General features: G+C 36.3%; 2 protein-coding genes across 4 annotated transcripts; one reads left to right on the top strand and one right to left on the bottom strand.

The window, feature by feature from the left end:
* Positions 1 to 617: 617 nt before the first annotated feature.
* On the bottom strand, positions 618 to 20,875 carry LOC125675514 (zinc finger protein 593-like). 3 transcript variants are annotated; one of them, XM_048913247.2, is made up of 5 exons: positions 20,774 to 20,852; positions 17,757 to 17,959; positions 17,490 to 17,552; positions 11,018 to 11,198; positions 618 to 723 (listed from the first exon to the last, which is right to left on the bottom strand). In XM_048913247.2, exons 2-4 carry the CDS (start codon positions 17,948 to 17,950, stop codon positions 11,066 to 11,068), a joined length of 390 nt encoding a protein of 129 aa, XP_048769204.1. In that variant the 5' UTR covers positions 17,951 to 17,959; positions 20,774 to 20,852; the 3' UTR covers positions 618 to 723; positions 11,018 to 11,065. The 3 variants fall into 3 exon arrangements, with proteins under 3 accessions (XP_048769204.1, XP_048769203.1, XP_048769205.1); XM_048913246.2 differs by lacking the exon at positions 618 to 723 and adding an exon at positions 9,386 to 9,841 and having other exon boundaries at positions 20,774 to 20,875; XM_048913248.2 differs by lacking the exon at positions 618 to 723 and adding an exon at positions 9,386 to 9,728.
* Positions 3,613 to 8,277, top strand: LOC125675513 (uncharacterized). The gene has a single exon (XM_048913245.2). The coding sequence runs from the start codon at positions 6,173 to 6,175 to the stop codon at positions 7,127 to 7,129; it is 957 nt and encodes a 318-aa protein (XP_048769202.1). The 5' UTR covers positions 3,613 to 6,172; the 3' UTR covers positions 7,130 to 8,277.
* Positions 20,876 to 27,837: the final 6,962 nt, after the last annotated feature.

Below are 27,837 nucleotides of genomic sequence, written 5' to 3'. Positions count from 1 at the left end.
ATAAGACGATTCTTTGGATGGTTCTCAGACATATCTTAAGATGGACAAAGAAGTTTTCTTAGGACTATCCAACTAGGATAGACTTAAGAGATTCTTAGGATAGTTCTCAAGAAACGTAACATTACAGACCAATGAATGATAACATTAGTGACTTCAAACTTAAACTTAATGACTTGTAAAATTGTATAGAGATATGCAAGCTGGTTGTATCATTTCTTTTTTAATTTTCAAAATGCAGGTCATCCAAGTACATTCACATGTAATCGAAGTGATTGTCGTAATCCCTTTGAAGACAGTCTCTCTGATTCTCCTTCTTCCTTGCACACACAAGTTTCAACTTTAGAAGAAATCTTAGGATATATCTTAAGTTATGACAGATTCGATGGCCTCACTTGGGACTAAGATACATCCCAAGTATCGCAGTCCTAAGATGGCTTCGACAGCATGTCTGCAGATTGATATAGCACTTGTGACATCTCGTCGACCGCCTACCTATCGACACGACCAGTCAAAGAAAGACAACTCGTACAGGTGTCAGTAATCGTTTCTTGCAAACATGGACACTTTCTTATTCGACCAGTCTCAAACGAACATTACCTGATTCAAAATCATAACACTTTTTATGGATAATTGCTCCAAGACTTGCACATTTATTCATGATAAGTACATATACATGTACCACGTGATCTGTCTCACTGCCTTGAGGAATAATATCTTCAACATCTACAATGACATATATATATATATATATATATATATATATAAGAAACTTTTTGTCTTTGTATATATATATATATATATATATATATATGTATACCTTCTTTGTAACACATATTTGTACATATACATTATATACCTGTATGACAATATACATTACACCACAATAACAATGTGGTTGGGTGGGTGGGTGGGTGGGTGGGTGTACAGCGTGTGAACAGCGCAAAGTCTTGAGCTCGAATGACTGAGAAACAGAACCTGCTAATCATGCTCTACATAACCGGTCTTACTGGTATGACACGCATGAATCCCTTTACAAACTATAAATAGCATCCACGTGTTCGACGGAACAGGTTAGATTTATCAACCTGCAATAAATATGTTTATTGTCTATTGTTTCTGAAGTGCTTTGAATATCCCAAAGAGAAAAATATATAAAATTGATTCATGGGTTATATGAATATACAAGTATCTATTAGGGCTGGGACGATTCAGGGTTAGTTCGATTTGGTTCGGTTTCGATTCAGAACAGCACGGTTCGGTTATTTTCGATTCGGTTCATGTTAGGTCCAATTCATCTACTGACAGCACAAAAATTAACAATTTTAATGAGTAGCATTTGATTTTATTCAAGTTATATATTAACTTTATGTCGTCATTTATAAACATCATATCTATTTATAATGACATTTTATAACTTTAATAGAAAAAAGAAAACATTGACAGTATATATTTGTTTCATTAATGTGCTGCATAAGTTTTGGATTATTAAACAAATCTATAGTGAATCTAAAATGCATATGATATTGTTTTCATTGATATGTAAAAATTCAACAATTCTATCAATTGAGAGTCTTTTAAAATTTTCCTTTATTGATTTACTTCTCTCATGTTAACTGTCAAATCTGTGTCATTACCTACGGTGTTGATTTCACTCCACCACTGACAGAAATGCTAAATGACATGTAAAGATAAACTGCAATGATCTTACGGACCATATTCTGTTGGTATCTGAGTGGTGAAAATGCTAATTCTCAACACAGTAATGATTTAAATCTCTGTTGCATAAAAAACCACATGTTCTGCACATCACTTGGACGCCATATTTGTTGTTTTGGTGTAAGTAAAATCTAAACCGAACTGAATCAGCCCTAGTATCTATAATCAACAGGGCCGTAAATTAACCTTCAATTTGGAGGAGGCAGGAAATTAGGCGGGGGTCTGGGGGCCGCCCAGGACCCCAGACGCTGAGCACATTTTGTGCACACTGAACACGTTTCGTGCAAAATCCTTGATTCTAGGGCCTTCTAAGATGTTACTTGACTAACTCATTCTAAAAGAAAGATTTGGAATGCTTTTTAAGGGAGGTATCATGTTCTTAGTTATTGGAAACAACATAAATTCTAATGAACTTTAAATTTTAAATTTTTTTTTGGCTCAAAAGTTGGAGGAGGCAGCTGCCTCCTCCGCCTCCATGTAATTTACGGCCCTGATCAAAAGCAAGTATTTTGGAAATGCGAATTGCCCGGTTGGACTGTGAGGGTATTAACACTGCGGCAGTCATACACCCGATCGGACCAGGGGCGTAGCTTCGGTAGGCTCAAATAGGCACGTGCCTACACATTTTTTTTTTCATTTTCAATTTCAAGACATTTTTGTCCATAAATGTTTGCAAAATACATGTATATTATGTTCATATATATTTCTAGTTTTTAAAATAGGATATAAAATTATCATTTCGTCGGACCCTTTCTATTTATAATATATTCTATATAAAGGTTATATATTTTTTTCTAGACTTTGGTGATCACAATGACTCGCTCTCGAACTTAACAGTTTAATTCTTTTAAAAGTTGTACAATATTTAATGTCTGTTGCAATCATTTTGATGCTCAGAGTAGTGCAAACGAGTCCTAATATTTCAAAATTTTCTCGGATGTGACCCCTGACCCCCCTCCACCGACCTCAACAGGAGGGGCGACCCCGCCTCGGTGAAACCTTCAGTTTCATCTTTCGGGCATATACATTGAAATAGTCCTAGCTACGCCCCTGAATCCTGTAGATTTTGAAGTTTCTTCTTCTTTTTCTTCTTTGTTTCTTTTTACAAAAAAATAAAAATAAATAAATAAAATAAAATAAAAAAGGAAATAGTCGCATATATAATTCAAAGGAAAATTATTTACGATGAATAAATTTTGACCTGAAAAATAATTTTTATGTCGATGACTGTCTACCGGTTTGTTGTTTACGAGTTGTCGTTCCTATACATGTAAAATATCGTCAAACTGAACTAAGGTCGGTCAGTAAACGGACTATCTATGATTTGTATGTAACTGTAAACTGTCTGTTAGAGACACCCAAAACCTAACTGGAGAAAATTCCCACATTCAAAGTCACGATCACTTCAAAAGAATCTTGAATAATAATTTTCTTGTGTAAAGTTTACTTTTTAATTGATTTTATAATGTTCGAGAATTTTTCACTTATATGGAGACGTCACCTTACCCGGTGAAGGACTGCAAAATTTAAGCCTAAGCTCGGCGCTTATGGCCATTGAGCAGTGAGGGATTTTTAGCGTGTCACGCCTGCTGTGACACGAGACCTCGGTTTTTGCGGACCGAGAATTTTTCACTCATATGGAGAGGTCACCTTACCCGGTGAAGGACTGCAAAATTTAAGCCTAAGCTCAGCGCTTACGGCCATTGAGCAGTGAGGGATTTTTAGCGTGTCACGCTTGCTGTGACACGAGATCTCGGTTTTTGCGGACCGCCCCATGTAGTCGTCTCTTACGACAAGCAAGGGATACTGAGGAATTTTAACCCGCATTCCCACTCGAATTTACTTTTTGATGTTATCATTTTGGAAAACAGATAGACAAAGTTGGGGGAGGGGGGGGGGCAGCTTAATAGAGGGACACACGTCTCCATTGTTCCTGATTTGCTACGCCCTTGTATACAGTTATACTCTTGTGATAAAAACTGGGTTTGTTTTCCTTCCGAAAGATCATACTTTTATAGATTTTTGTATGATCATTTTGAATAATCAATATAATCTGATCTTTTCATCAATTAATTATTGCATTTAGTTAAGTTAAAACACGTTAGTTTATTCTTCACTATTTTTTCTAGATCAGATTTTGAACATACACAAATGTATTGTTTTGGTATAGACCTACTTATCTTAAAACAAGGAGTTTGATTTATATTGACTTCTTATAAATGATATACATGTATATTTTAAATGTAATTTTAGATTCTTTTTCGTTGTTTTTTTTTTTTATCATCATAATATATTTCATATTTTATGTAGATTTATTTATCTAGAAATCATTTAACACTTAAATTATGTGCAATGGTCTCTCTCTGTCTGTCTGTCTGTCTGTCTGTCTCTCTCTCTCTCTGCTACGTTTAAGACACATATTAGACAAATACGTTATCTTAACTGAAGTTGATTTTTATATATGCTATAGATTTGGATTTATATGCAATTTAAATCTTCATTAGATATGCATCAAGATTGATCGAGTATACATCAAGATTTCCGGATATGAATAATGAGGAAACTACTACAGTGTATGTGAATTTTATATGAAACTAGAGATTCACTATCGCCCTATATGGAATTTACTGACCCCGTATATTTCAAATCTTCTCAACTACAAACGATGTAACCAATGGTATCCCCATTATAAACATATCAACTCTACGGGAGTTCAGCATCAAATTTTGGATGGCTGGGAGTTTTAAAAACGGTTGCACTTAAGCTGTCAAAAAAAAAAATGCAATAGTTATTTTAAAAAAAACAACAACAAAAAACAAACAAACAAACAAACAAACTCCATATTTCACAAACATGGAGATGAATCCTAGTAATTATCTCAAGAGAGAGGAGATATATGTTGATGCGTGTCAATATAAGAATACCGGGGGGGGGGGGGGGGGGGGGGTATGTATATATACAGCGTGAAGTATGCTATAGAACGCACGATCTTTCACGTGGGAATTCATGGGTTCAAACCCAGCTCGTTCCTCGACCGCTGCACACACTCACTTCAATATCAACATAGCACCGTTATCAGCCATCAGGCAACTTTGTAAACAAACTTGTGGCGGATCTAGAGGGGTTGACGGAGGTTGCACTCCCATCCCCCACCCTATCCTCTTTATTTTTTTTCTGGATCCGCCACTGGAAACGAACCAAAAGAAATTAACAATGTACATTTGGCTTTCGGGATCGCTTGATGAAGTTCTAAATCATGGTAATGTTAAACATTGACACTTCATATTATATAAATATTGGAATTGAAAATATTTAAACTCCCAGACGTTAAAGAAACATAATGTTGACTTTTGAAACCTTTCAACCCTCTCTAAAACCAGTTTAAATTACATCCGAATGATTCTTTCCGCTCTTCAAAAACGGGACCAATCATGCACAAAATCTGACTTTTCATTTGACGGACAATGGTACTTAGCAGGTAACAGTATATATTTACCGATTTTAATTCAATAGAAAGGGAAACAATGCATCATTCTAATTATATTTAATTTTGGTAAACACGCACCCTGTTATACCCCCCCCCCCTTTCTTTTCAACATCAATGAAAGCTATATAGCCGGACGCGCGGCGGGTTGGATGAGGTAGAATGGATGCGAAATGACCCGGTTAAATTGTGTGATTTAAAGATCAATACGGCCTACTTAATTGCTATAAAATATGAAACTGTGTATTTGTATAAAGCTTCCACTCCAATATGTCGAATGACATTTAAAGTACAGTTAAGTAATATACTTTTAGCTCGAACAAATTCAATACTTTACCCGGCCCATTTTTAGTTTAAATGTGATTTATTGCAAACATTCAAAGTATCGGTTTCAAGATTTTCCAATCTCTGTCAGTGATAATACATACGGTATAATCTTAATTGTTTTTAGGGTTCGTCGTTTTGGACTAGTTTCAATACACAACATGGCTTAATCGGAAATCTAAAACCGAGCACGGTCCGTGGTTCCGAATGGCGATCTGCTTTGTTACTGACAACATCGGGAATTCACTTGTCACTGCGCGCCGGTTTAAGAAAGAAGCGAACACGACTTTTAAAGAAGTGAATTTTTGAATGAGCGAAGAAGGAATTAAAACTCTGATTAAAAGGAATTAACAGGGAGGAAAGAAAAATGGACGATTTGATTACGATCGGAAATTTAAATGAGCACCGAGTGAATTAATCCCCGCTATAGTTACGGAACGTACAAGAGGTCGACACTGCACATATTTTATGGAAGAAATCGGAACAGTCCAACGATGTAAATTGATATTTAATTAACGTGATTGTGGATAATTGAACGAAGATGACGTAGGCGAATACGAGTGTTTATTCCTCATTTAGATTTCTCCTTACGATTGGATATGCCATGAAAGTGTGAGAAGAACGTAGTTAGCGACACGGCTTAGAAACATGCGGCTCTTCCAGGCCCAAGTTTCCATGGAGGATTTTGAGCCCCCACCCCCGTTTCTGAAGGACCCCACACGAGACAATTTGAAGCACATCACCCAGTTTAGGGACGGGAGACACCGCGTGGCGACTCCCGAGAAAGTGGCTATTATGGAACTGTCCACGAGTTTTGAGAAGAGACGACTCGGGAAACAGCAACAGATACTATCGGAAATGAACCAGCGGTGTCGTGAACAAGAAGTGGCGGATCTGTCTTCTAAACTATCCAATAAGTGTGTGTTAGAATCGGAGAGGGGCGCCGGCGCGCGGTCCCGTGAAATCACGTATTATTCAACAACTTTTATGATGCAGAAACCGAAAATAAGTGCAGACGACTCAGATTGTGCTACTAAATGCGACTCCCCCGCTACCACCCCTCTCCCGTTCTTTGAGAAAACGTACAAACATTTTCCAGCGAGGAAAATTATAAAACATCAAGGGAAATTTGAGTTGATTCCCAAAACCAGTCGAGCCTCGCCAATCAGAACCCCGCGGATTGACCCTAGTCCCGTCAAGGCTCTGATTTCCCAAGCCATGAGCGAACCCTACCGGAAGGTGAAATTGTTAAATTCTCAGCGAATAAACGGACCCGTTCAACTCAATCATTATATTAACCCCAAACAGGACCAGTTAGCTCCCTTAGTATTACCGAATATTGACACCTCAGTGCAAGATAAAATCGATGCTTTCTCCACAACCCGAGTCCATCTGGGTACTCGATCGAAGACAGTGGGAGTTGAGGGCCAGTTGAACGGTCCAGTCAACAGCAAAGCGAGTCAGAAATCCCAGAAAAGGGCGTCTCCCGAAAAGGAGGGGCCAACCTCGAACGGACTGTCCGAATCTCAACATGTCGATCCGGTGGGGGGACACACCCCACCCCCTAATTCTACAGAACCTCCCGTAGAAATTCAGGCGCAATGATACCCTCTACAATATATACTCGTTTACTGATGTTCATACACTAAAAGTGTGACAGCTGCCTGTATACCTTTGTTTTGAATTTTCTTCATGGTTGTGATGAAATCTCTACATGCATACTTCAGTTTTATTTTTCTACTTAGCTTACAAGATTAAGTTTGGGAAAACAATAGTGTTGATCCGTTGAAAAGTTCGCACGTCTCCGCGATTCGGCAGGATTATAGATTAGAGTGGGATTTCATCGCAGCGTATTGCAGTGCTTTGGGCATCAGTCCAAACAAAAAAATGTGCATTCAATGCAGAAGGCGATGTTTTGGCCCCGACACAATGAACAAAGTGTTGATGAAAAACACAAACTTGATTAAAACCCAACGTTTAATGTGCACAGGGTTGAAAATTTGTATTAAGTAGTTTGACAGCAAAGTTCTTGAAGAATTTTCATCACGGATTTAAATGCCTTTGTGACCGCTCGCGTCAATTATTGTCATTCCATATCAACATATTGTCTGAGGGAACACTTTATCTGACTCGCCGCACAGCGGGAGAGCCCGCCATTTCCATACTGACGTCTGCTACTACAGCGAGAAGTTCTGGACAAGTCGGAATGTTTACTAATTGTTTGTTAAGTTTATATACCGATAAACAAAGACACAAATAGATAAGTAGGGACTGGAATTGAGTGAGCAATTTTATCAAATTATCGATTCTAGTCCTTGAGATATACCCCCGTAAAGTACATAATAATATTCCAGCCAATGATTTTAGTTGAAAATGATATACAAACATTGTAGGTGTAAATGTCTAGCAGTAATTAATCCAATCAGTGTATACTATCATCCTATCAACAGTACAGAAATTACCCTCATTTTTAATTCATTTTCCACTTCTATCCGGATTTTATATTTTATACCCGACACCAACAGTTTTGGAGTTCTCGCTCTGAACAGTATTGAGAATGACGTGCACCTCTTTATTTCTGACACGTGGATTCGGCATCGGATACAATCCAATACAAACGTGCATGTGATAATTTTCCTAATTATATAAGTTTCAGGACATGAGTACTAAACTACTATAGGATGGAAGGTTGATGAAGGTCTCGAGATGTATCTTGTATTTATTTAAAATGTAATAAAATACATAAAACAAACTGTCGACAGTTATTAATCATTCATAGCTCGGGTACAGAATAATTAGTAATCATTCATAGCTCGGGTACAGAATAATTAGTAATCATTCATAGCTCGGGTACAGAATAATTACTAATCATTCATAGCTCGGGTACAGAATAATTATTAATCATTCATAGCTCGGGTACAGAATAATTATTAATCATTCATAGCTCGGGTACAGAATAATTAGTAATCATTCATAGCTCGGGCACAGAACAATTATTAAGGAGGTATGCTACACCAGAGAAATTTGATGTAGATGAAAAGTGGAGGATATGTACAACAATATTTTGAAGTTGAAAATTTTCAAATTTACTTTATTTTGTCAAAAAGGACAGTTTTAGTAGAAGGTAATCTGAAAAAAATTTAAAACCCCTGCTGGACTCGAACCTGCGACCTACAGTTCAGCAGTCGGTATTCAAACCTACTGAGCTACTCGGCTAGGTATTTAAATAGAAAAGGAAAAGACAAATATTGCTGATATCGATTTTTTCATCCATGTTTTTAAAGGAAGTCAGCCATTATGACGATGTAGAGTACTACCTTAATCATTCATAGCTCGGGTACAGAACAATTATTAATCATTCATAGCTCGAGTACAGGGCAGTCCTAACAAACACAAAGGGAAAACAGTAGATTCCTGCTCCACGCCAAATCAGATGTTCTTCACAAAAACAAGAAATAATATCTCTGATTCTGCTTACGGATTGTTCTATAACAATACAAGCCATTATCACACGTACGAGACAGGGAGCGAAAAATTCAGCAGTTATTATATATATATATATATATGTACAATCTACTCCACTTATATTCAAGTCGTTTATATTGAACTATCCGTTATATTGAAGTCGCTTATATTGAAATATCCGTTATATTGGAAGTCGCTTATATTGAACTATCTGTTATACTGAAGTCACTTATATTGAACTATCCGTTATATTGAAGTCGCTTATATTGAACTATCTGTTATACTGAAGTCACTTATATTGAACTATCTGTTATATTGACGTCGCTTATATTGAACTATCTGTTATACTGAAGTCACTTATATCAAACTATCTGTTAAATTGAAGTAAAAATAAACCCCCAGTCATATTTATTACACGTAGATATGGTTCTAAACATTGGATATAATGAACAAGTCAGTCCACCGGACTTCAACATATTCGGAGTAGACTGCAATGAATAATCCCCGTTGGTCCCCTGGACTTCAATATATTCGGAGTAGACTGTATGATGAACAATTCTGGTCGGTGTCCTGGATTTCAATATATCCGGAGTAGACTGTATATATACCATTATAATCACAGATCAGGTGTTAAAGGGGACACTGGAAATCGACGTACTGGACTTTAATCATTAATATTCAGGTTTAATTCACATCGATTTGGAAATGCTCCAGATCATCACTGATGTTCAGGCACAAGCTAAGAAGTACAAACATTGACCAACACGAATTATCATGAATAAACAAACGTATTCCAAGATTCCCTGTGGTCTTTTGAGTAAATGTCTCATTAAACGTCATCAGGTGGTTTTTCTGAAGCACATTGAAATTCGGAAATTAAAAAGTTGTATTCCAGTACATGACTAGCCGGCTCTACAGCTGTCCCGGTCCTCAGAGCATTGTGTTCTGGTTAATAATTTAAATGTCTCACTAGAGATATTTAATTGCTTCTATTGGAAGTCAAATCTGCCTTTATCTACATGTACATGTATAAGATGATAGAATCAGTCCTACCTATTTAACACGTTTAGGCAGCTGTGCTTTGGTCAATAATTGATATATTTAACAGGAGATATCTAATTGCTTCCATTGGAAGTTAAATCTTCCCTTATCTACATGTAGATTTAGACAGATGTTTCTGGTTAATAATTCAAATATCTTATTGCTTCTATTGGAAGTCAAATCACTATCTACATGTACATTGTATAAGATGATAAAATCAGTCCTACTGATTCAGACAGCCGTGCATGGAAATAAACATTCAAATCAACCTATAAACAATTTTTCTATTTTTTATTTATTTTTGACCCCCCCCCCCCTTACACAATATCTAATGTCCATCTCTTCTAACCAACATCACTTCCCCCCCCCCTTTCCCCTTACACAATATCTGATGTCCATCTCTTCTAACCAACATCACTGCCCCCCCCCCCCACCCCTCCCCCTTACACAATATATGATGTCCATCTCTTCTAACCAACATCACTGCCCCCCCCCCCTCCCCAATATCTGATGTCCATCTCTTCTAACCAACATCACTGCCCCCCACCCACCCCTCCCCCTTACACGATATCTGATGTCCATCTCTTCTAACCAACATCACTGCCCCCTCCCCCACCCACCCACTCCTTACACAATATCTGATGTCCATCTCTTCTAACCAACATCACTGCCCCCCCCCCCTTCCCCTTACACAATATCTGATGTCCATCTCTTCTAACCAACATCACTGCCCCCCCACCCCCCCACCCCTTACACAATATCTGATGTCCATCTCTTCTAACTAACATCACTGCCCCCACCCCACCCTTTACACAATATCTGATGTCCATCTCTTCTAACCAACATCACTGCCCCCCCACCCCACCCCTTACACAATATCTGATGTCCATCTCTTCTAACTAACATCACTGCCCCCACCCCACCCTTTACACAATATCTGATGTCCATCTCTTCTAACCAACATCACTGCCCCCCCACCCCCCTTACACAATATCTGATGTCCATCTCTTCTAACCAACATCACTGATCCACTGTCTAAGTGTTGTCGGTATCCATGTTTGTTGATTGTGTTTCCACGGCGACCTTCTTTGGAGCTTTATATGACCCTATTCCTGCTGCTCTATCGGCCTCCTCCTGAGTGTACGGCTCCACAGACAGTGCTTTTAACCTACAGAAACAAACAGTATGGGTGTACAGTTCCACAGACAGTGATTTTAACCTACAGAAACAAATAGTATGGGTGTACGACTCCACAGACAGAGCTTTTAACCTACAGAAACAAATAGTATGGAAGTACTACACTACAGTCACAAACATAAGGGAAGTACTACACTACAGTCACAAACAGTATGGAAGTACTACACTACAGTCACAAACAGTATGGAAGTACTACACTACAGTCACAAACAGTATGGAAGTACTACACTACAGTCACAAACAGTATGGAAGTACTACACTACAGTCACAAACATAAGGGAAGTACTACACAATTCCATCTCATATCAAAGGATTTTTCTAATCAACAGTCACTTCTAAATTGCTTTTGGCACACTGCACGGTAACTACCTGAGGAAGTTTAGTACATCTTTTTCTGCTCTTCCAAAATACGCATTTAATTTTTATACCATATCAGCAAACTATTAAAGAAGTCTTTCAAATGATAAAGAAAATATAATCACTATGATAATTTTGGTTCAATCCTGGAACCAAACCCTTACCCCTACAATGGATTGCCTATTCCTTCTAAATATCTATTTAGTACTAATAGCATCATAAAAAGATATTATCAAAATGCTTTACACATATACATTGTATATACCAAGTTTGGCCCTCCTTGTAGTCAGAACTTCTTAGTCTACCCTGGAGATCATGAAATTTATAATTTTGGTAGAAGTCTACCTGAACTACATCATTTTGAATTTATTTTTCTTACACATGTGCGGTTGTAGAAAAGAAAATGTTAGAAAATTGCATTTTTGTCAATTTTTGCGCTGCCCCTCAGGCCCAAGGGGTGCAGAAATCCATAACTTTACAATCTAGGTCCCCCTTGTCCCAACAATGCTTCATACCAAATTTGAAAAGAATTGGAATGGAGTTCTCAAGAAGTTAACAAGAGGCTCAGGGGCCTTATAGGTCACCTGAGTATCATGTAACAACCTTCCAATGTTTGAATTAGGTTTGTGTTTAAATATAAGAATTTTACTTTTGGATGGAAGAAACATTGAATAGCTATGTGGTCAGCCCCGCCTTTGCACCAGAACCCCTGACCCAGTGGCCATAAATTTCAGTTTTGAAAGAAGCATCCTTGATCATCATTATCATACTATTAGTTTGTCTACTTAATACCCAGCAGCAGAGGAGAAGATTTTCAAAGAAATAAAATACATTTTCACTATATGATCAATAGGGCCCCACCCTAATACCAGAACCCCTGACCCAGGGGCCATGAATTTCACAATTTTGAAAGAGGCATCCTTGCTCATCATAACCATGCTATTGGTTTGTCTACTTAATACCCAAGGACAGAGAGGAAGATTTTCAAAGAAATAATGCATTTTCACTATATGACTTATAGAGCCCCACCCTAGCACCAGAACCCCTGATCCAGGGGCCATGAATTTCACAATTTTTAACAAGAGGTACTGTGAGCAATGCTCACTAAGAATACCCCCCGCTTACCCCTATCTCCCAAAGGGTGTTGGTAATAGGTATAAACTACCTCTTTTCTGAGTGTTGCTACTTTGATGTCCAGTGCACATGACCTTTGACCTTTTGACCCTAAAATCGATAGGGAACATCTTCATCCCATGGGTAGTCCATATGTATGATATGGTGACTGTAGGTGGAAAGGATAACGCTTTAGAGCCCGGAAACCATATTGCTACTTCAATGTCCAGTGCATGTGACCTTTGACCTTTTGACCCCAAAATCGATAGGGATCATCTTCATCTCATGGGTAGTCCATATATATGATATGGTGACTGTAGGTGGAAAGGATAATGCTTTAGAGCCCGGAAACCATATTGCTACTTCAATGTCCAGTGCGCTTGACCTCTGACCTTTTGACCCCAAAATCGATAGGGAACATCTTCATCCCATGGATAGTTCATATATATGATATGGTGACGGTAGGTGGAAAGGATAATGCTTTAGAGCCCGGAAATCATTGCGTCTACAGACGGACGGACAGACGGACAACCCGATTCCAGTATACCCCCCCCCCCCCCCACAACTTGTTGCGGGGGGTATAAAGAGGCATCCTTGCTCATCATTACCATGCTATTAGTTTGTCTACTTAATACCCAGAGACAGAGAAGATTTTCAAAGAATTTCTACATTTTCACTATATGACCAATAGAGCCCCACCCTAACACAAGAACCCCTGCCCCAGGGGCCATGAATTTCACAATTTTGGTAGAGGGCTCAACGCTCATTATAATTATGCCCACAGTTTGGCTTCTTGATGTCCAGGAGTAAAGAAGAAGATTTTTTAAAATTACACTCATTTTGATGGTTTTTGCCCCACCCCTCAGGCCCCAGGGGGGCAGGGACCACGAATTTCATAATTTTTGTTCCCCTCCACCAACAGATGCTATATGCCAAAATTGGTTGAAATTGGTTCAGGGGTTTCAGAGAAGAAGCTGAAAATGTTCAAATGTTAACGCACGACGACGGACAAAAACAGATAGCAATAGGTCACCTGAATAATTCAGGTGACCTAAAAATGTTCTATTGTTCACACATATAATGACTGACCATTTTGGCCTTACCCTGATACCAGAACCCCTACCCCTGGGATCACTGAATTTACAATTTTAGTAGAGAAATCTGAGAAGTACCTGCTCCTCCTAAATATCCCTTTAGTTTTAATGTCAAATCAATAGCACTAAAGATGTTTTTAAATGTTTTACACATAAACGTAGCTGCAATAATGTAGCCCTATCCAATTTTTTTTATTCGGACGTTTTCGGGATAGGGCTACAATTCCATAGGATCTCCGTAATGGTGCAAAATAATTTTATGAATAATCGACAATAAACTCTGTGTATTAGTCCCAAATGTTGTTTACACCAAAAGGAGTACCAACTTTGTGCTCGGGCATGTCTAATAAAGGTGTTTTTCATTAAAATATAATGTACAGCATGCAAAATTCTTCGTCTGCTCCGCCATGCTTGTTATCGCGAGATCTCGTAGGTGGATCTAATGAAAAGCCTAAACATTGACAATCAGCGCAAAAATGTAGTTACTCGAGCCACTTCGACAAAGAAAGGAAAATCATATTGTTGCAGAAAGAATTTACACTCTGCTGTTCGGTTTTTAACTTGATTTTAAATTCAAACCTTTTCAATACCGACGAAATAGCTTTCGCCTCCATACTTGTCCATTGATGTAAATACTACCTTATATGGCATATGCAAATGACTTGACAACCGGAAGTTGAAACTTCAGTACATCAAACATGGCGCACAAATATGAATCGAGAAATTGGAATTTATTGAAATTGTTGAAAACGGTAGAATAGAGCCTCACAAATCTAAAGTTGCAGGTTGTAAATTTATATATTGACTAAGAAACATAGAATATCATTTTATTTACGTAAAGAAAGTCAGGAAATGTTTAGAATGAGCGCAAATGTTGCGGGAGTGAATCACTCCCGCATTTGCACCATTACGGAGATCCTAAGGAGTTGTAGCCCTCTCCCTAAAAAAAAAAAAAAAATCAGAGAGGGCTACATTATTGCAGCTAACATAAACGCTGTGCACCAAGTTTGGCCCCGCCCTGGGGTCAGAACCCCTACCTCAGGGATCATGACATTTACAAGTTTGGGAGAGGCCTTCCTGCTCTACATTACTATACATTTAGTTTTTGTTAAACATGTGCAGTTGTAGAGAAAAGAATTTTTTCAAAATTTATCAATTTTTGGCAGTTTTGCCTTGCCCCTAAGGCCAATATAAAAATATTATTTGTTTCTCCTCGTCCAACAGAGTCTGCGAAAGTCCTACCGACCCACATGTTTTTATTCCGTCATTCTGGCTAGTTTTTTTAGGGGGGAAATTTCAGGGTCGTTTCCGGTACAGATCAGTATTTTATAATATAAACCAGAAGTTTTTATGTCTTCGTTGGTTTTGATCTGAAATAAAAAATAATACGAACAGAAGTGGTCTGCTAGAACAACATGGAGAAATGTCGTCTACACGAGGAAACAAGAGACTTCAGGGCACATGGGTGTGCATGTTATGTTCTTCAGAAGGGGAAAGTGTTGATATTTCATACAGCTGTGATATTTCCGACAGTCAATAAGAAAGCATTATATGTTATTTGTACTCAATACACGTATCAACACTTCGCAAAAGTTACGTCCCTTGTCCACCACCTCCCGGATAAAAATCGTATTTCCCTACATTCGCCTTTGTAATTTTCCTATCTGTAGCTTTGACATCTGTTATTTTCCATCAATTGCAGTTAACTACAATAATGCCCCAGATTGGGGCAACCCATTAACTTGTATGAAAACTTGGTAATTTGCTAAAATTCAAAGTAATAACACCTTACATTTGGTAAGGTAAAGAAGGAAAACGTGGTTTTTAACCGATTGACCTTTCGTTGACCCCGCAAAGGGACGTAACTCGCGGCAAAGTGTTGATACGTGGATTCAAACTTATTTCCAAACTTGATATATTTACAAACTGGAAAACACCTAATTGTAAGGGCATGTGTAACTCAGTTCTGATTGGTTGTTGTAGTAAATGACTTTTACTAGATGCCAACATCCATTTTGTTTCATCAGCAAAATCAAGTCCCGTTGAAACCTAGTTTCCTGGAAAAATTTACCGATATAGTAAAAAAATTATAAACAAAACCAAAATCACTACAAAATATCAATTAACATAATGTGCAAAAATGAAAGCATAAAATGCCAGTGAACCACAAAATAAAAGGCAGCAACCGAATTTATTAACTGTTCAAAGTTATAACACATGTGTCAGAAATAACAACACCACTGTCCGTAGTTACAACATTCTACCGGACTTGATTTAAGTGTAAATATGTGGCATCAATATTCAATAGCAGTCCATGAAATTTACAGAAACACCAAAAACACAAGGTAATTTAATACTAAAAAACATCCCTCAAAAGTGCAGATGAAACCCCGAGCGTTCATGGAATCAAATGTTATACATGTACAATATGTTTAATATGTTCAGTGGTTTGATAATGAACATTTCCAAAATACATTGAGTACTGTCTGAAATATAAACACCCTTCCCTAATTGCTAAACGTGGCAATCAAAGAAAACCTTTATGCAAGAACCGACTTTATAAGTTTGATGAGGAAACATGGAATGTGCTTCATGATGTTTTGGTATCAGGCTTTCTTAATGGTCAAGGAAATTCCATATTAAATAAAATTCTGCAGGCTAAAACAAACTTTCTATCTACCAACCTATCCTGCTCTGAAATTTAGGGTCAGGAGAGGGGAAACAAACATATCTTTAAATTAAATATGGCCTCAGGCCCCAGGGGTGCAGGAGTCCTAAAATTTACAATCCATACCCCTCTTGTCCCAATGATGCTTCATACCAAATTTAAAAAGAATTGGAATGGTAGTTATCAAGAAATTAAAAATGATATATTGTTAACACACAACAAGCGTTTATGGACGGAGTTAAATTGCAGTGAGTGACCCGAGTCACTCAAGTGACCTGATAAAACCAAACCACTTGCAACCTTTTTTAACTATGAGAGCTTCCTTGGTACTTCCATTTCTACATGTGCATCATTATAAAATTGCTAGAGGACAGTGTCATTGGAGTTATCTTCCCTGCTCAGGCTTTTTAAAGAATTAGAACTGTGATTTAAACAGATTATCCTTTCCTGTGGTGTTGTGCAGCTGTCAAAATGACCACTATTCATGGACATCAGTGTAAGACGAAGCCTCATTTTTCACTAATCGCAATCAAACTTGTAAAGGTAGCTCGACACTACACTAAAGCTTATACTCTGTATGACGCCACATCACATGATGGTGATTTAATGTTTTGTGAAATTATTTATATCAATCGAGTCATTTGTCTATCATCGTAGCTCAGTGGTTAAAGTATTGGGCTGGTGAACTGCAGATCTCGAGTTCAAATCTGACAGCGTTTTTTGTCCATATGAATTGAAATATTTTTTTTGAAAATCATGTTTTTATCCAAATTTGCATATTTTCTGCATTTTTGGCATATATACATATTATAAATCATATCGTACTGATTTGAGAAACTATTTCAGGGTTTAGTGAGCTACCTTAAGGAGATTAGCAGAAATGATTTTATTAAGGAGTCATTTTGTTTCAATTACTATACAATAACCAAATTTTCTGTTGCTGTTTAGAACACTCCTGCTTGGAAAAGAATGAGAAAAATTTCCAAACTTGCTGCACAATTTAAAGATTTTCATTTAAAATAAAAATTACCTTCTCTTATGGGGTTTACTTCTGAAATGTGTCTTCAAGGAATCCTCATTTATGAAATACTTTCTGCAAAATAAGATAATAATGCAAAATATTTATGACCTAATGGGACTCTTTAAGTCAAAAAGGACTAGCATCTTGTACTATTTAAAAACCTCTCCAGCTCATCATTCATCCTGCAATTAAGCATGGTGAAGGCAGTAGTACTGGCCCGCCCCCGGTACTTACGCACAGTGAAGACAGTAGAACTGGCCCGCCCCCGGTACTTACGCACAGTGAAGACAGTAGAACTGGCCCGCCCCCGGCTTGTCAAAGTCCTTCTCCTGGTTTATTAATTTCTGAGATTTTTCGGGCTGCATGTCGTCGTGGATCTCATCCAAGTCCTTCGTTTTCCTCTTGGTTCGATATTTCTCTTTGATGGGCTTATCTCCCTTGTGATGTCTTTTCCTTGCCAAACGACCCATCTTTTCTATCTTTACAAAAAAAATCAAAGATTAAAAAATCCAATGAAGGGAAGAAAAAACTCGTGCATAGCAGGCTCAACTTAAAATTATCAAGACATTATTGAGATATTGCTGCTTTCATTGCCAAAACAAGGCATGTTTATGCATGTAAAATGGCATAAATTGAAAGGTCGTTTCATAAGGAATCTATATATAAAATATATTATTATGCAAGTCTTACAACAAATATTAGTAGTTCGAGAGATATATCCTAGGTTAATCTCTGCTGAGATTCGGCTTGGCTGAATATTTGGACTGACGCCTTCACCGTATCTCGAAGCAGTCCTTCATAATTCTTGTTTGGAAATTTACTTTCAGCTTCGGCTGGTTCTAGCAATTAATGTGCACTTAGGTGACACTGCTGTTTGCTTCAGATATCATAAGTTACTTGACTATTAAACCAAATCTGTATCACTATTAATGCTGCATTACTTACCATCTAAGTATGTAAATTCCATAAAAATTAATATACTATTACTAAATTTTCCGTTGAAATGATGAGTTTCATGGCACAACATTCTAACTCCCGAAATTGAAGAGTTCCAATAGTTTGTTTTTTAAATTGGCGATATACAAGACAGTATGTGGAGATACACTGTATCAGTAACTGGATAATACAGACTATAGGAACTCTTCAATTTCAGGAGATAGGATATTGTGCCATGGAAGTCATCATTTGAACGGAAAATTTAGTGACTCTTTTTATTTTAGGATTTTTATACCTAAACGGTAAGCAATGCAAAGTTGATAGTGATATTTATTATTTGTTATTTATTATTAATTATTTGTATTGTTTATTTGCGAATGATATGTAGGTAAGAAATATCAAACACTATAGCAACAATTACGATCAGGTGTTATTTTATCTTTTATACGGCTCATATGAACAGAAAATATGTCGTTGAAAAAACAGCGATACAAATACCCGGTAGATATAATCAGGGTTAGAAATTAACTCATGTCCGTAAGTCCGAGACTAGTAAAAAACATGTCGGACTAGTGAACTCTTTATAGTACTAGTCCGTACGGACTAGTGAAAATCCAGAAATCAATCTTGAATTGGTAAAGATTTTTAGCAAGATTTGTCTGAGTCTCTTAGATGTTTGAACTTATGGTTGATTACCTGCATGGTCAAGTGTTTGCATGACTATGACAGCCTGATCTTCCTAACATATGGAGTGTGTTCGAGACCGCCGTTCTTCGAACGTGCACAAATTGTCAAATTCCTGCCGATTCCGAACGCCGAGTACACATCACGAGAATGTGTTCTAGGTGCAAGAATTGCAAGTAGTGAGGTCTGAGAACATGCACGTTTGTGCGCACATTTTCTCGACATTCGTGACTCTAACACAGTAGTTCATAACACTATAGCTCATGACTTGGTCAATCGAGTGAATTTTTTTTTACTTTATTGATAAAATTTCGAACTCTTGTGACTTTAAGATTTGAGCACCAAAACAACAGGGACGTCGATCTTGAACGCACTTATGGACATTTATAAAAGGATTAACTCGGAGGTTAATATTGTATGCTTCTGAAGATCTTGAATGCAAAATAAAATATGGTGGTCTCTATAGGTGTCAGAAATTGAATTGTTTGCAACTGTGATGTGTTTGATTTGATTAAATACTATTGAATAAAATGAAGATCATTTTATTATATACTGGACAGACTAGTGAAATGCTTTGCTGACTAGTGAACATCAACAGTTACTAGTTCGTACGGACTAGTGCTTGAAAAAGTTAATTTCGAACCCTGTATAATAAGTAAACATGGTTTTACCCGAATTTCCTTCGGCCATCTTGGGATGATAGTAACGATCGTTACTATCATCAGTTTAATACCAGTGAAATAGTGACTAAGTGCAGACTAAACATAGACAAGGAATCATCTGTTACACAGGTTGGGAACACTTTCCCTATAGTGAGATTTTCTCGCTAAAATATGATTATCCCTCTTTAGCGAGAGAGTAAACATTACCATAAACAGGTGTTTTGTTGTTTTGATTGAAAATAAAGGCAAATTCCGTGCAATGCTGAATAAGTGCGACACATACTCAACAAGACGCAAATTGTCTCTATAAAATCAACAACACAATCAAGAAATTTCATATCAACATTGCTGCATTAAGGAGACTGAAATCCTGAATTGCAAATGGTGCGTTTTTTGTTTTGATTTATACATTAGCAGAAGTAATAATACATTTCAAGTGAAACACAAAGAGATGTACTCCATGGGTGTTTTTCTTGGTTGTAAGGGATATATTCACTCTCACTAATGAAGGATAATTGGGAAGTGTTCCAGACCTAGCTGTTGTAATCACTAGTCAAATGACTATCACGGATGTCTTCAAATTCGCAAAACAGTTTAAAATTTTGTTGAAGACAAACTATTCATTCTTTTCTTTGTGGTACTAAGACAAAAATTGATGAATATACAAATATAGTAAATCAAAATATAATCTTTTTCGTTGTTTTAATTCCAAAATCACGTAAATTTGTGTCTAGTTATTCTCGGGGAGCCCCCACCCCCCACCCCTCCCCCAAGTTCAACTCAACCCCTTCGTGCCTAAGATGAAGTCTTTGAACATAAACAGAAAGGAATATAGGCCGCTATAAGCCTTAGTAATTCCCAACGAGTACGTACGAATAAATCTAAAACCCGAGGAAATTCTAACGGACTCTATTTCACCAGAAGTTAACACAGCTGTCTAGGTCACCACCATATAAATAGAATACATAATTGTATAGTATATATATACATCCCATATAATGACAAACTTACTTTGTGTAAACTGTATAACAATAATAGAAGTCAGCCTGTCAAATCTGACAACTTGTTTTCCTTCGTGGTCTTGTTTATTTAAACGGCAGTCGAGCCCGATCGCTAAAAAAGTAGAATGTTTAAGATTACGTTAAGTACGTGATGCACGCAGCGCTGGTGAAGATTTAGGAATTTTTATTGATTTATTCAGTTATATATTAAGTAATATATAGATGTTAGATAAAATCACAGGTGGTTATTTCATAAAGATGGTTTATACATGAAAGTGCTTAGTTTAATTAATCATTGTTTTTTTTATGAAATGTTGAATTTTTAATTTTGTAAATATAAAGAGGACAAAAGAGGCCACAATGGTTCATGTAACATCAATAATGAGTGACATTCTTAATAGCCGAGGAATCTTACCGGTTGTAAAAATTACTTCAAAATATATGTTATAATGACGCACTAGCCTAATTATGAATCTCAATTGTTGCCCTCATTTTGCAGCTGCTTAACATTTTGTACACTAACCTGAGAGGAATTACACATGTTAGATAAGTGTCAATATGATAAAATTCATTACTTATTTTTCTCAATTAACAAAACAATGTGTATACATGTACTAAGGTCATATATATATTACACTGTGCTTCTCATGATTACACGTATTTATATATATATTACACTGTGCTTCTCATGATTACACGTATTTATATATATATTACACTGTGCTTCTCATGATTACATGTATTTATATATATATTACACTGTGCTTCTCATGATTACACGTATTTATATATATATTACACTGTACTTCTCATGATTACACGTATTTATATATATATTACACTGTGCTTCTCATGATTACACGTATTTATATATATATTACACTGTACTTCTCATGATTACACGTATTTATATATATATTACATTGTACTTCTCATGATTACACGTATTTATATATATATTACACTGTACTTCTCATGATTACACGTATTTATATATATATTACACTGTGCTTCTCATGATTACACGTATTTATATATATATTACACTGTGCTTCTCATGATTACACATATTTATATATATATTACATTGTACTTCTCACACGTATTTATATATATATTACACTGTACTTCTCATGATTACACGTATTTATATATATATTACACTGTGCTTCTCATGATTACATGTATTTATATATATATTACACTGTACTTCTCATGATTACACGTATTTATATATATATTACACTGTGCTTCTCATGATTACACGTATTTATATATATATTACACTGTACTTCTCATGATTACACGTATTTATATATATATTACACTGTACTTCTCATGATTACAGATATTTATATATATATATTACACTGTACTTCTCATGATTACACGTATTTATATATATATATATATTACACTGTACTTCTTATGATTACACATATTTATATATATATTACACTGTACTTCTCATGATTACACATATTTATATATATATATATATATTACACTGTGCTTCTCATGATTACACGTATATATATATATAGATATATTACATTGTACTTCTCATGATTACACGTATATATATATATATATTACACTGTACTTCTCATGATTACACGTATTTATATATATATATTACATTGTACTTCTCATGATTACACGTATTTATATATATATTACACTGTACTTCTCATGATTACACGTATTTATATATATATTACATTGTACTTCTCATGATTACACGTATTTATATATATATTACACTGTACTTCTCATGATTACATGTATTTATATATATATATATATTACACTGTACTTCTCATGATTACATGTATATATATATATATATATTACATTGTACTTCTCATGATTACACGTATATATATATATATTACACTGTACTTCTCATGATTACACGTATTTATATATATATTACATTGTACTTCTCATGATTACACGTATTTATATATATATTACACTGTACTTCTCATGATTACATGTATTTATATATATATATATATATTACACTGTACTTCTCATGATTACATGTATTTATATATATATATATATTACACTGTACTTCTCATGATTACATGTATTTATATATATATATTACACTGTACTTCTCATGATTACACGTATTTATATATATATTACACTGTGCGTCTCATGATTACACATATTTATATATATATTACACTGTGCGTCTCATGATTACACGTATTTATATTTATATTACACTGTGCTTCTCATGGTTACACGTATAACGCAGTGAGAATTGGTAACAGGCCAGATTGAGATTCTTACCTGGCCTTAAACGTAATGCACAGATCAAGCTTAATTCAAAACAGATCTAAAGCAGAGAAATTGTTGGACCTTTTTTTATATACACTATCGTACCTTGTTGTGAAAATCAACTACATACACATGTACTAGTTATTCAACAGGAGTGTAGTTTCTTTATGGGCCACATCCAGAATCCTTGGAGAGGGATCGAGCCTTCTCGGATTTGTTTGAGGGTCTTGTGCTGAGCGCTGATGACGATATTTTGGTGCTGAGTGCTGATGACGAAACTTTTGTGCTGAGTGCTGATGACGATACTTTTGTGCTGAGTGCTGATGACGAAACTTTTCATGTTCTTTATTCAAACCAGACTGAGACTTGTACTCACTTCCGGTATAGATTTTAACAAAAAACTACAATGAAATTTAACTCTGCAAGTTCAATGCAAACTGTGTACCAATACGTGCTCAATGGACCAATTCCAAAATTGCTCTCTTTGTGGAAGGTCTTTCTCTATTGTGTTTCAACATTCCTCTTGCGCATGTCCAGCAACTGAAATTGTGATCACGAACTGTTTCGACATACGCCTATGTGCAGAGTTATGCGGATTGACAGAAAACGAAATGTTTCTTGTTCTTTTGGGGCGGTATACAATACACGAAACAAATAATCAAATCCTCCGCTTACTGAACTTCAATCTTGTTCGAAGCGCAGCTGCGCATTACCAGAAAGCGCTCGCTCAGTTACAGATATCGCCTCCCTAGCTGTCAGACACACCATGCCGTAATCTGCCCCTATCCAACACATACTTTAAGGGGAGTGTATATATGTTTATTCTTCTTTAAACATTTTTGTTACGCAATCCTTAAAATTTTAGGCTTTTATATAGAAGAAAGTCCACTTGTAGTGAAAAGGTTACCTGTAGGTGTCCAATAAGTTGACAATAGCTGCCCATTATTTTTAAGAAAGGACAGATACTGCACCGTCCGTTCTTAAAAATAATGGACAGTGATTGTCAACTTATTGGACAGTGTCAGGTAAACCCAATAACTTCTTAGACGTCTACAGGTAGACTTAAAATAAGAGAAAGACAATATAATTTTCAAAGAGATACTAATTTAATTTCAAATTCCCCACAAGTAAGAATCATCACAAATATCTGAAAAATCACTGAAACACTTAAAACAATATTTCCCCATGGTAGAATTCTTTGCTCCGACTTTTTGTAAAGATTCACAATTTTTTAAAAATTCCATTGGCATATATCGCATCAAGACTTTTTGAAAGACATATTTCCATGCTGTATATGAATTTCGCTAGATCCAGAGGCTTCATCACAATGCTTTACATATTCTTTATGTTTGTACACTATATATATATATATATATATATATATATATGCAAGGTGAAGATAACGAACAGTGTTCAATCTCATAACTCCTACAAGCAATACAAATTAGATAGTTGGGCAAACACGGACCCCTGGACACACCAGAGGTGGGATCAGGTGACTAGGAGGAGTCAGCATCCCCTGTTAATGACACTGCACTATTGTAAACAATGGAGGAAATTCGAAAGATATAAGTACGTGTATTTCTCACCAATTTATGTTGTCCCTTTTTACGCTTTTCGTGTTGATGTTTTAGGAATCTTATAGTTAAATGTGTCATTACCACATAACACAGGGGCTAAGCCCGTTTTGGGCCCGAACGCTGTGATACCATAAATATCTATATTTATAGTACCACAGAGTTCGGGCCCAAAACGGGCTTAGCCCCTGTGCCACATAATACTAATTTATCAACGTTTTAAAATTATCTTGTCCCACTGATTCAATATTGAATCGCCTATATGTGTAACAGGAAGGGAGAAAATGCAACGGACCAGACCGGGATTCGAACCCGGGCCCCCTGAATCTCTAGTCAGGTGCTCTACCAACTGAGCTATCTGGTCACCGGCGATCGAACCCGGCTGACCGCTACATTCCTCCCTCCCTAAATATCTTCACACCTGAAGACATCAGCCCAGGATCTTTATCCCCTGGCAGGCATTTTCACCTGTCAGTTCCAGGGGCTGGTCTACGGCACCAAATGCATTACTAGTCAGGTGCTCTAACCACTGAGCTATCCAGGCCGATATCCACAGTCCGTACAGCCCTAATTACTACATTCCTCCCTCCTTAATTTGTCTCCGCCCTCGAAGACACACACAACCCAGGTTCTTTTCGCCCTGGCAGGACAACCTGCAAATCCAGGGGTGGTCACGGCACCAAATGTAACAGGAAGGGAGAAAATGCAACGGACCAGACCGGGATTCGAACCCGGGCCCCCTGAATTCTCTAGTCAGGTGCTCTACCAACTGAGCTAACTGGCCACCGGCGATCGAACCCGGCTGACCGCTACATATGGTTCCTGTGACTACACATGCTTTTCTATAACTCTCTACTGAAATATTTAGTTCTTGATAATTTCATCTCTGATATATCTGTGGAAAAATTGTTTAATTCTGGGATTTGGACATAAAAATTGATGTACCTCTTACAAAACGTGCCTGAATTACATGACATCTGTCATGTTTTTCATAACCGTCTCCAGTGGAAAACCGGGTTAGAATAGGTCCTCAGTACCCCTTGCTTGTCGTAAGAGTTGACTAAATGGGGCGATTCTTCAGACAAGTCCGTAAAAACAGAGGTCCCGTGTCACAGCAGGTGTGGCACGTTAAAATTTAACCGGGGGTAGGGGGCAGTGTTAACCGACCAACCCTGTGTTAAAGTTCAAAGGCAGTAAGCACCAAGCATAGGCCTATAAATATTGCAGCCCTTTACCGGCAATAATGATGTCTCCATATGAGCAAAAAATTCCTGAGAGGAACATTAAACAATATGCAATTAATCTTCAAGGAGTAAGAGTAATTATTGCTCTTAGAGATTTATGAAATAAAACAGATCATGTAATAAGGATTTGTGACAGATTATTTTTTTCTGCATCCAAAATGAATGCATGTACACATTTTTAATTGTTTTAGAGGAGGAATGTGCCGATTGGGTTAAGACTGATCTGTACAAAAGTGGCTTTTCTGTTGGATACATTTCAAATTACAATGGTAAGCATATTGAGTTCCTATAATTGATAATAGATAATGATTAAAATATACCATTCTGATTTATTTTAACACTGGGTACATGCATGGGTTTTTAGTAAATAATATAATAAATTATATATTTATTCTAGAGTGGTACAAAATGCAATCAAAACATGACCTATAATAATCTATCTATTGATTATATTATGGATATCATGAACTATTTAGTATTGTTATAATAAATTATCTAGATTTAGAAAGAAGTAAAGTGTACAAATATGGGTTGCATTAAAATGCACTCTAAATCCAGTGGAGACGTAGGCTTAATTAGACTAGAGTTCTAAGGGTTTAATGGTCCACTGATTTGTTTATTTTATCTACTTTAAATCCCTGTTGAACTAAAAGGTTTTCAAATATTTGAGACGATGTCAGGATGGGTTTTTTTTTGTGTCATAACTTCCTTGTAAACATGGTAAAATGAACAGTCATATACTGTAAGGGTCGACCTGTGATCATTTACATTTTGATTAATCATATACTATAGATTTGAAACAAATTGCAGAAGAAATATGAATTAGCATCTCAAATTACATTAGGAACTTCCTGAGGTATGATACATGCATGTAACCATCGAAAATCATTGTGTCCATGACTGTTCAAAATCTGCCTTTGAAATATTCCATGTGCAATTTTTGAAATGGATCAGCTAACTGATGCTATCACAATCATATGAAATGATGAAATGTTTTAATTTGTTTTCTTGTTATACTTAAAATTCAAAGAAATTTTATCTGTTTTTAAAGATTTTCTTTTCATGAATTAAATGGATTCATTTTTTAAAAAAAATGCACATTTCATTTCCTATACTAGTTCTTGAAGCTTATTATTGTTTACATGTTATGTTGGATAAACATGGTAAAGGGAAGTAGAAATATTTCAGCAATATTTGAAAAAAAAAACTTAGTAGATAAAAATGTTTAAAAAAGATCTTCCATAATTTGTGATTGGTTTTTATCCAACAAGTTGTTTGTTTTTATTTTTTGTCCTTGTGAAGGCTTGAGGATAGAAAACACATGTACATGATCCAGCAGCAGTCAATCGGGCTGCTCACCGATGGCCTGATATCCCAGTTGGTAAAGGGCGATAACTCCTATGCTGGCATTCCTCTACTGCATGTCTTTTATACAAAGATTCCCCTAATATCATTACTCAATTTATACATACCGTATTCGTCCTATTGAGCACCCCCGGCACTTAGAAAATTGGAGGGGGTGGGGGTATTTAGTACTTTATGTTGAAATATTCCCATTAAATATACACATAAATTTTATTTCATTTCTTTTAACACTAATAATTAATCCATTCTTGTCTATATTAATATATACGGTTACCGCAGTAGCTATTACTTTCAATTTCACTTGGAACCGTTTGTGTCATTGACTAATACCACATACGATTTACTAAACTTTCAGTTTCACTTTCGCAGCAAAACTATGGCCGAGTATAAATATAGTTTTTGCATATGGGGATTTCATGTTTACAGAGATATCTATAATCCGAGATCCATTCCAGGGAGAAACTCTCGAAACAAAAAGAGAAATCAACAATCCTATGCATAAATATGCGATTGCTGTTGTAAAGGACGGTGCAGTAGTTGGACACATGCCTCGAAAAATAAGTAAAGTTGTAGCAAAAATGAAAAACAAGTAA

Source organism: Ostrea edulis, chromosome 3, assembly GCF_947568905.1.
Source record: "Ostrea edulis chromosome 3, xbOstEdul1.1, whole genome shotgun sequence".
NCBI lineage: Eukaryota > Metazoa > Mollusca > Bivalvia > Ostreida > Ostreidae > Ostrea > Ostrea edulis.
Note: the sequence above shows the minus strand (reverse complement) of the source record. Positions and strands in the feature narration are given on the sequence as shown.